The 10,466-nt window shown below is 48.4% G+C and overlaps 1 protein-coding gene across 1 annotated transcript; it reads right to left on the bottom strand.

Annotated features, from left to right (window-relative positions):
• Positions 1 to 590: 590 nt before the first annotated feature.
• rnd3a (Rho family GTPase 3a) lies at positions 591 to 10,189 on the bottom strand. The gene is made up of 5 exons (XM_029139536.3): positions 9,903 to 10,189; positions 9,528 to 9,615; positions 4,092 to 4,201; positions 2,661 to 2,795; positions 591 to 2,444 (listed from the first exon to the last, which is right to left on the bottom strand). The coding sequence occupies exons 1-5, from the start codon at positions 10,050 to 10,052 to the stop codon at positions 2,196 to 2,198; spliced, it is 732 nt and encodes a 243-aa protein (XP_028995369.1). The 5' UTR covers positions 10,053 to 10,189; the 3' UTR covers positions 591 to 2,195.
• Positions 10,190 to 10,466: the final 277 nt, after the last annotated feature.

The raw sequence follows: 10,466 nt of genomic DNA, 5'->3' as shown, positions 1-10,466 counted from the left end.
CATACCCATCCAACAGGCCTTCACACACACAACCCACCATCACTTTCCAGCCGCGGGGCTTTGACTAAGGAAACAAACAGGCCTTTAACAGGCTGCACCTGTGCAGTCTTAACAATAGATCACAGGTGTGCTCTCTGCTGCACAATGAGTCCTACTAAAAAGGGGAGGTGGGGATTAAAAGGAATTTTTTTTCAGAAATGACAGTTAACTACTAAATTATCCGAGGCGTTACCTTTTAATATGGTGGTTTCAATAAATGTTTTTATTACAGTGATTTATAACTATGTGCTCTAGTGTCTGAATTGAGTTGTTTACACCAGCTTTTAAAACCAGCCTGAACCTGTGCAGCAATGACTCAAGTAACATGTCGACTAAACTCCTGTGAGGTGATTGTCATAAAACAGTTAAGAAAAAAAAGTTGCTAACAGCATTATTTCCTCGTGTTATATGGCATCAAACTGATCTGAAATGAAATTAGTCCATGTTTGTTTGTAAACATACGTCTTCTGACTGATAAGTTCCCAGTTACGTTCCTTGACAGGACAAAATATTAGTTTTCATTTTGGATCTTTCAATAAACAAAAACACGCTTTAATTTCATTTGCATTTATTCTAAAGGGAAAATATATAATTCAATAAATATTGCGGCAACAGCATCAGCAAAGACATTGGAAGAGGACGTCAACATTCAAAAACATGATAATATACACAGGGAAAAGACAAATCAGAAAATCGAGATGAGAGCTGAGACACCCAAGTTTAACTGTTACGCTAAAAGTGCATCAATACCTTTGATGTTTGAGCAGATTATCATTTCACGGTTGTTAAAATCACGAGTTCAAGAACAGTTTTCTAACGGACCCCATTTCTTAACATTGTGACCCCCAGGTCTTCATAAACACTCAAAGCTAGAAACACAGGAAAACAGAATCATCCAGTTTGAGCCAAGACGTGGTCGCACTAGAAACGATCGCCAATGGGTTTTCAATGTGTGGTTCCATTACTTGACTTAATACTACTATTGGCTGTTATCCTGTTTACTTGGTTGATGACAGGACAATGAGTTCAAACTGTTCTTCCAGCATTTACCTTTACAGATTGATCCTGTGACAAACCCAGAGATTTTAAGTTCTGGTGTGAACAGGCCTCCGTTGATTTCACCCAACAGCAGAGTCAGAAAACTCCAGTAAAGCTTCCTGTTTTTTAAAGTGCAGTGGGAAAGTGAATCACAGCTCAGAGTGGCTGGAAGCCTTTTAGACAAAATTAGTGAAATATTTTGGTCCATTGAGGAAAAAAAAAATAGCTGACTGCAGTTTGGTTCCATTTCCTTCCATATCTCTAAGAAACAAAGGTCTCCATAAACCTGTCAGCAGAAAATGGCTGGGATAATCGGTCTTCTGGGAGAAATTATGAATCTAGAGCTGCTGTGGTGAAATAAACAGGCAAATGATGGTGTCTGACTAGAGCAGACATGCAGTTTGAACTCTCAAAGCTCTATGGTGATCACAGGAAGCATTCAGGTCTTAAAATTAAACAATGACGCAGTTACACACCAATGACTTCACACACTGACACCACATCCGAGACGGGGAACACACAGCATAGAATTTCCTTTGCACAGGCCTAAGAAATGCCTCCGACGCCCTGTGCACACAGACCAACAGTTACCGAAACAGGAGTGAGGGTGGGTCCATGGCAAACCACAGTGACGAGTTGTTGTAGAAGCCCTCCGAGCGAAAAGTCTTTGATCCGGCACAAACAACAGCAGCTCCTCCTGTTCCCAGGCAGCAAAAACCACATCCTCACACCCAGTCCTTGACAAATGGGCATCTCCTTGTGACATCACTCCAGCTCATTTCCTGCCTGTGTGGAAAACCTTGAGCATGTCCACTTTGTCCTCCCACAGGAAGCAGGTCGCCCCCCCCCCCCCTCCCCCTCCAGCAGGTATTCTGCTGACAGATAGCTTCCTCGCCTGGTGGGGCTGGGGGCCATGTGGGTTGGGTTGCTACTATGCATTGAGTTATCATTGGTGCAGAGTATTCCAGGAACATGTACATGAATTGAAGCTTACAGGCCCCCTTTCCAGACAAATAAGGGGTCTTTAGCATGCAGGAAAGAGCATCGCCACAGAGTTTCCTGCTTTCACTGTGCTCCGTCCTCATTCTCCTCAGTCCAATGCCCCTCCGTCCGAGAAGTCACATAACCGAGCAACTTTTGGCTTTGTCCTTCCGGAGGTCCGAGGCCACGGCCGCCAGGTCGGGTCTGCCGGGCATGTGTGAAATCCTCTTGTTGGCGCGGGCGGCCTTGCTGCGCTTGACGTTCTTGTTGTTTTTATTAATGCAAGCCAGCGTGGCCACGTGGAAAATGTCTCTGACGCTGTTCTCCGACTGCTGAGCAGAGCACTCGATGTAGGGCGCCGAAATCTGCTTGGCCATGCTGGAACCCTGAGGAGGAGAGACGTCAGATCAGGTCACCGGCGGAAGGAAAGACGTGCAGGTCGGCTTAGTGAGGAGTTAGCACAATTTTAAGTCCTCGCGTCAACCATGACAGAAGGATTGTTGTTTTAGGGATCAAATCAGGCTTAGAGCGCAAGACGGAATTATTCTTTTGTGATTAAAGTCTCAACACTGCATTAAAATATCAGCTGATTAATTATTTACCTGGTCGTAGGACACTGGCGTCTGCCTGTGGTTGGACAGCTCCACCAGCGTGCTCAGATCAGTCCGCAGGTCTGACTTGCAGCCGACCAACAGCATCTTGGTGTTGGGACAAAACTCCTGGATCTCCCCTTTCCACTGTGGAGAATGACAAAAGCTCTTTCAGATGAGGGGGAAAAAGCCTCCTCTTATCTGGTACAGCCACTCCAGACTGGTATGAAGATCTTAACGCGATAAGGATCTCAAATATGTGTTAAACTATGCATATTGACCACAGTGACCTGACACAAGATCCCACGAGTTCCACCCTGCATTGGCCACCCTTAAAAAGGTTAGAGCCGCCACTTCCTGGAGCCCCTCACGCTTTGACCCTGGAAAGGAACTACAAATAATCCCTATGTTTCCTCCGTGACAACAATAAAAGCTCTGTGGTATTGCTCCAGGGGATTTATTCTGAGGCTAATGTGCCTCGAGTCCGGCCGGCCGGCTGGCTGCTCCAGAAGCTTGATCAGGGGATTGAGTTCACAGGCATCCAAAGATGAAGTAGCCTTGCACACTATGTCTATAATGTTCTGTCTATCAAAACACCACTTGATTAAAAGCCTTGGTTTGATCCATTGCATGGCCCGAAACAAACAACGGGATTCGACGAGACCAAACAGTCTAAAAGACCTGTTCCAGTTTTGCTTAACTCTGTCAACAATCCGCTTTTTGCCAATAACCTCCACCAACCATGGCACAAGAAAACTCCCTTCATTTAGCAAATGGTAGAACTAAAGCTGAAGCTCAAAATGTGGTATTTACTGTAGAACAGCCCTGCTAATCAGCAGCGGTTAGGCCTGTGATACACACAGCTGGAAAACAAGCGTGGACCAGGGCTTAAAAACCAAGAAATCTTTTCATAGGGTCAGATGAAGTTACATAAGCTACTTGTTTTTGAACTTACGACTATAAAAATATCTAAGCAATAATTTCCCATGAGTTTCTCAGAGGCATTTTGGTTTACTTGCTAGAAAGACGCACCATCTAGTTGATCATTTGGCTCCTGATGCATCATTATCACAAAACAAGTAATGAAGTTTAAGTTTTATTTCTACTACCCAAGCACTTGGGCGTCAGATGACCGACGCGGCCTGCTCTGCTTGTGTTCCATACATGCTCCAACATGTGGGAGTCACCCACATTCCACAGTCATCAGATGCTAACCACCAGCAGCTCCATGTGAGCATCTGGTGGCTCAGCCATACCTCAGTCCACTTCTCAGTGAGACGAGGACGTGGTCTTAGGTCAGAACCCAGGGGCCTTCCACTCGTACTACAGCACAAGATACGGCTACAAAACATACTGTAGTCCTCAAGTCGAGGAACGTCTGCACTTATATTCAAGCCTTGAGGTTCATCTGTAGAATGAATGGGTCCGTGAAGAGCCACAAACCTTTTTCAGTACACTGTCAAGCGTTTCAGGGCGGCTGATGTCAAAACAGATGAGGACAGCGTCGGAGTCTGGGTAGGAGAGAGGCCTCACGTTGTCATAATACGGAGACCCTGAAACACAAGAGAAAACAACACACTCAGCAACAGTCAAGTTTAATTCTAAACCATTGCGCAAGGACTTGGACGCGCAACTCTGCACACGCCCAAGTTTGCACAACGGAGCTGTGATCATCCGTCTGCAGGAATCCATAAGAGCAGCTTCCTTGGTGCCCACAGAGTCTGTTTACTGCTGCGTGCTATTTTGGGACCTAGACGCAGTAACCAGTTTGTATTTTCCAAATCAAATCAATAAATGTGACCAGAAGAAAACAGATGTTTTACTTTGGTCTAAACAAAATGGCAGAAATAGGTTTTTGGGCAAGCACTAAATGTGTAAATCACTCAAACACACTGTATTTGAATGTCAAACCACATCATTGCGTTGGTCTACTGACCGTTACTCTGTTAGGACATGACTGCAGCTCAGCCAGGATCCATAGCAACAAGGCGGAAAACAAATAATGCACCAGTGGGAAAAATGTGCTGACTACAAAATAAGTTGTGGAAGAAATCTTCAGAACTGCAGAGCGAGGAAATGAAACTGACCCCCTCCCCCTCCAAAAAATTGAAACCATGTGAGGGAGACGCCCATCGCCCCACCAGACTGAAACATCCCCAGAGAGGAGGGTGGCGTAATGTCAAGGTTAGCCAGGATCAAATGACAAGAAAAACACACATGGGAAAAAAAAATCTGACCACACACACACACGCAGCCAGCTGACAAAAATCTGGAGAATTCCTGAGACACACACACAAACGCACACACACACACCTCCTAATCTAAACAGTCTGCATGGGAGACAAGGCAGTTTAAACAAGCCATGCTTCCTTGCAGCCCGGCCTTGCACAATAAAGCATGACACTGGCTGATGTGATGTGTGCAGTGAATGCAGCACTCATGCGTGCAAACATCTGAACCGAATCACGTCCCAAATCACACAACTGCCAGTGTCGTCCAGCAGTGCACAAAGCAAACAGAGCAGCCCTGCTTCAGGAAACCAGCACAGGATAACCTGAGCGTTAACACATTTACAACACAGTCACAACAGACACACAAAGCTCCACTAACAGCTCAGTCTTCCCTTTAGTAGTGGAACTGAAGCCTTCCCTAATCCATCCGTTATTCTAAGCGCTCCACATCTTCAGGGTCGCAGGTGAGTTGGAGCCAATCCCAGCTGTCACCGAGCCAGGGCTCAATGGAACCACTGGGACACACACACACACACACACACACACGCACGCACACACGGCAGCTGGCTGTCGAGACGATGGGGCCAACGCCGCCTTGTTTTTCAGGAGAGAACGCTCATTCCAGACCCTCCGCGTGCAGGATGCCAGTTCTCAGCACGTGTCTGCTCATATTCCTCAGTTTACCTGGAGATTGAACTATTTATAGCTGCAAATCCTCAAAGTACGGCGTCTCAAGCTGCGCAACATAAACAGGAAAACGAGCAGTAATGGCTTCCATAGAGCATCACTGTTTGCACGTGGCAGTGAAGTGTGTTTACGCCTCGGTTAATGGTTTTCAGAAGAAATTTACACGAGACGTTTTCCCCCCGTTTATAGCTGAGCTCTAACAGTCTACGTGTGAGAACAAACCCAGCTCTGAGGTCATCTTCCTGCCAACTGGAGAGATAGGAGGAAAACACACACACACACACACACACACACACACACACACACACACACACACACACACACACACACACACACACACACACACACACACACACACACACACACACACACACACACACACACACACACACACACACACACACACACACACACACACACACACACACACACACACACACACACACACACACACACACACACACACACACACACACACACACACACACACACCTGGTGACTGTCACCTAATTAGCTCATGTCATTGTTCTCCCACAGGATCTCTAAATCTGGAAGGGAGACACACACCCTGTCCTCCCTCCTCTGGCTCTAAACACCCACTGACACATACTCTCCAGCCCCTCTCACCTTCTCCGATATCCATCCTCCCTCGTGTCGTGTTCCCAGCACATTCATACTATTGTGTGTGGAAATGACTCCGTGACTACATTAAATTCCTTCCTGAATGTGGTTTTTCAGGCCGGTTAACACAACAGCGGGAATCAAAAGCGTCACCTAATGTAATAATTACACATAAACCCCGATGATGCACCATCCAACAGAAACACTGACTATCCTGATGCTCCGGTTTGGAATACCACTCTACAAGATTCCATGAGGCTTGTTTGTGTGGATTCACCAACATCCGCAGACACCGGCCCAGGTTCAACCAGCTCCAACCGTCAGTCTGATTCGCTGCATAGCTAACGATGCTGAGCGGAGCGGAGCGGAGCACGTGCGCCTGTGGGAACACACGCAGGCCCGTCCGGCCGTCGTGTCGAGCTCCGGCGCACGCCCATGCGCACGACACACACGGAGCCGGAGACGCAGAGCGATTCCTGCTGAAGTGACCTGAGCAGATATCGCCTGTCGTTGCTGTGGTTACCAAGATTATCTCTCGCACGGAACACTGCTATCCGGCAAAAGGTAACGTGGCACCACAGTCGTACGTTCTGATGCACGATGGCACGTTCTGCTCTGCAGCAAATACAATACAGGGTGATTATACAACATCTAACAGACAGTTGCAAAGCAAGGCGCAGCAGGAACACAAGGTGTCCAAGACCGGGCCTCAGCAAACAACAAGTCTGTTTGTTTCCTCCAGCGCCGCTCTCTCCCTCAGTTCAAGGCTGCCGAGATTCTTTTCCCCTTGGAAATGTGGGAGGGCTTCGCCCCGCTAAGGATCTGGGCCTGCTGGGTACAATGGGGTCTTTGTAGTGGAGGAAGTAGGAACCTTTAGTCTGAGGAATGCCAGACATGCGGTTCCAATTCACTGAGCCCTGAAATGTGATCCAGTCCAACAATGGCTGCCGACGGAGGGCCGGACTGTGTGTGTGTGTGTGTGTGTGTGTGTGTGTGTGTGTGTGTGTGTGTGTGTGTGTGTGTGTGAGCAGCTAGTTCATGCAGTCCCAGCGTTAGCATGTCCAGAGGTGCAGCACATTCAACGCGCTCTGGAGACTCTGAAGGAAATCATCATCTGGGCTGTTTCTTCCTTTATTGCCTCTTCATCTCTTCATCTGAATTCCTTCCTGTTTTTCAAAGTAGGTCGTTCGTTTCAAATGCAGTCGACAACCATCAAAAGAAACAAGACAACTTCTTTCCCCACAAGGTTTTCTGGGATAAATATTGTCGAATGACGTCCACAGGGTCCACCGTGTGTCTCTTCGGGACTCCTGGATTTGAAACCGCTCTCGCTTCTCTGAGTCTCGACACTCACTCGAGAGTTTATTGATGCTTTTGTGTTGTCCTGGTGCTGGGAAATTGCAATAGACACAAACCTTCAACCCAAAACAATCAACACAGGCTGAACACTGAGCCGAGGCCTGAGGCTCTGAGCCACGGGGGTCGCTCCGTTTTCCCATCCTCCCGACCGACGCGCAGACAAACACCTTCGCAGCTCATTCAGACGCGGCAGCAGACACAAAACCGCTTCCTCTGCCGCTGATAGAAGTGCGACGCATCAAAGGGGCTGCCGATGCGGCCCCTCAGCGAACCCCACCCCGAGGCCGGGAAGCGAAAGCAGCAGAGGCGAGCAGGGTGGCGGACAAATGGAAGGCACTTCAACAGGCAGGCATTTACCTTAATGACCTGAATTACTCTCATCTCCCTCCTTTAAACACACACACCAGGACGCTCATCAAGCCACTTATCGCCGCAGAACAAAGACCACCACAGTGTGTGGAGGTGTGTGGCTCCGTCGCAGCCTTTGTGCCGAGGGCATGCTGGGGTCATTCACCCCCCCCCACACACACACACACACCTCAGGAGATAAGGAATCAATCCGAGCGGCCGCGGCCAACGGGCGTCTCCACCACAGAGCCAGCCGAGCCTGGGCTGCATCAATCAGTCACTGTGTGTGTGTGTGTGTGTGTGTGTGTGTGTGTGTGTGTGTGTGTGTGTGTGTGTGTGTGTGTGTGTGTGTGTGTGTGTGTGTGTGTGTGTGTGAGAGCTGGGCGGGGGATAGGACTGAAGGTGGATGGGTGGGGGGTCTGGCTCCATCTCAGACCCACTGATCTAATAGGAGACCCCCCCCTCCTCGCTGTTTTATGAAGCAGAGAGAAAAAGAAAAATGGCTCCAGGCAGCCGGCCAACTCAGCGCAATAAAGCAAAACTCACCCTGCCTGGCTTTTATTCCTTCGCCTTTCCACTTCCACCAACCACACACACACACGCACGCACGCACACACTCACTCACGCACGCAGGAATTTGAAATTGGAGCCTCTTGTTTTGCTTGATTTTGATGTTGCTGAGCTTTGAGAAGGATAATATCTGCTGATAGTTTTAGTTTCGTTCCCTCCGGGGAGTGAAAGTTCAAACGCAGGGCCTAAAAGAGGTCGAGCTGTAGTGAAACGTGTGCGAGGACGAAACCTGAAAACAGATCCCGAGCTTTGTTTTGGAAGGAGGAAAAAAAAAAAAAAAAAAGAGAAAACGTTTCACGCTGATTTTGACATCCGAGAAAGTTGCTCAAACGCTGCTCAGGAATTCCAGGCCGGAGAGCAGCAACAGCTGGCTGTCAGTGTGTCCCCGCCCCCGAGCCCACCACACACACACACACACACACACACACACACACACACACACACACACACACACACACACACACACACACACACACACACACACACACACACACACACACACACACACACACACACAGCTATTCACAGCTCAAGCATTGATGGATGGATCGTGGGTTTGTTTACACACATGCTGGGATGCAGCAGCTGGTTCGACCCAAAGTCCAACCAACAAGCGATAAAAGCCTGAGCACTAGTACACATGCCCAACAAAACACCCCCCCCCACCCCATTACAGCAACACACAGGACGATTTCGGAGTGTGTTCTCCAGATGTACCAGCTCAATCGTTATCTTACTTTTCCTGTTTCTGTTTCAGCTTTGCTCAGCTGGAAAGAATTAATAAATCAGATCCACTCTTTTTTTTGGCTTTTCAGTGGAATGACTGACCTGTAATGTTAAACATTCCCATGTGGGTAAAAGGTGAGTTTCCTAATCCCAGGGCAGATGCATTTAGCTTGCAGGAGCGACTCCAGACTATGGGAAGGATTAACCCAGCTTTATTGATCAAAATGGGTCACAGATTCATTTCATTATTGCTAAAACGTAAGAGCCGAGGGAACGACTGGAGCCAAACACCAGCCAACGAATCAAAGCACCCTGATGAATGTAAGCAGTACTGTACCTGAGGTGTCCCACAGGCTCAGCTCGATCCTCTGGGTGTCGATTTCAAAACTGGCCGTGTAGTTTTCGAACACCGTGGGGACGTAGCTCTGCAGAAAGTGTGAAAGAGAAGTCGTTAGAAAACAAAGCTGGTGGAAGATTAGACTTTAAATGGGGAACTTTGAGTCAAATGAGAATAACAATGCAACTCTTTGGTTGTTCCCAGAAGTAGCCCACTGCCTGTTTCACCAGAACTCCTGCTGCCTGCTCTGACAGTGTTACTCATACTAGAAGTATTACACGGGGTCTTTCCTCCGTGAGCTCATGCAGCAGCTCTGTACGGCTCTGGGCTGTGGCACTGGGGGCACTGGGATCACTGGGATCACGCCGGTCTCACCTCGGGGAAACAGTCCTTGGCGAACACGTGAAGCAGCGCAGTCTTCCCGCACTGACTGTCTCCCACCACCACGATCTTACACTTCACACTCTGACTGGCATCCATGGCGGATTTCAGAGACGGTTTCTGGCACGAGCGTCGCTCCTTCATTGATTGCAGACGGAAACGGTTGTAAAAAAAAAAGAAGAGGGTGAAGCCGAGAGCGGAGCGTCGAGACGAGAAGCGACAGCTGCGTCGGGCCCGTCGTCCTCCTCTGCCGGTGTCTGCGCCTGCTTTCAGCCGGTACGTGCCATTTGCTTGTATTTATAACGTCGCACGAGCCAATGGCAGCGGATCTGCCCCAGCCTGCGCGAGGCGCGTCCCTCCCACGAGCCTACGTCACAGCGCCCCCTGGGGACCGCGCGCAACTTCTACATAGGAAAACAAAAACAGTGAAGAGGAATTGGTAACAGTCTGACGTTCGCTTTGTTATATTTACCTCTACACTAATACAGTTGTACGTTTTTATACACGATTATAAAACACAGTCAACAAATAAATTAGAACGATTAACTGTCGCACATA

Source organism: Betta splendens, chromosome 2 (genome assembly GCF_900634795.4).
Source record: "Betta splendens chromosome 2, fBetSpl5.4, whole genome shotgun sequence".
Lineage (NCBI taxonomy): Eukaryota > Metazoa > Chordata > Actinopteri > Anabantiformes > Osphronemidae > Betta > Betta splendens.
This window is presented reverse-complemented; position numbering and strand designations above follow the sequence as displayed.

Bases quoted from the DNA above. Each gene is read 5' to 3' on its own strand.
- rnd3a (XM_029139536.3), bottom strand. From the start codon at position 10,052: ATGAAGGAGCGACGCTCGTGCCAGAAACCGTCTCTGAAATCCGCCATG. The intron at 9,616-9,902 runs GTGAGACCGGCG...CACTTTCTGCAG, and splicing joins CCAAGGACTGTTTCCCCGAG to AGCTACGTCCCCACGGTGTT. The intron at 4,202-9,527 runs GTACAGTACTGC...CTTGTGTTTCAG, and splicing joins GAGCCTGTGGGACACCTCAG to GGTCTCCGTATTATGACAAC.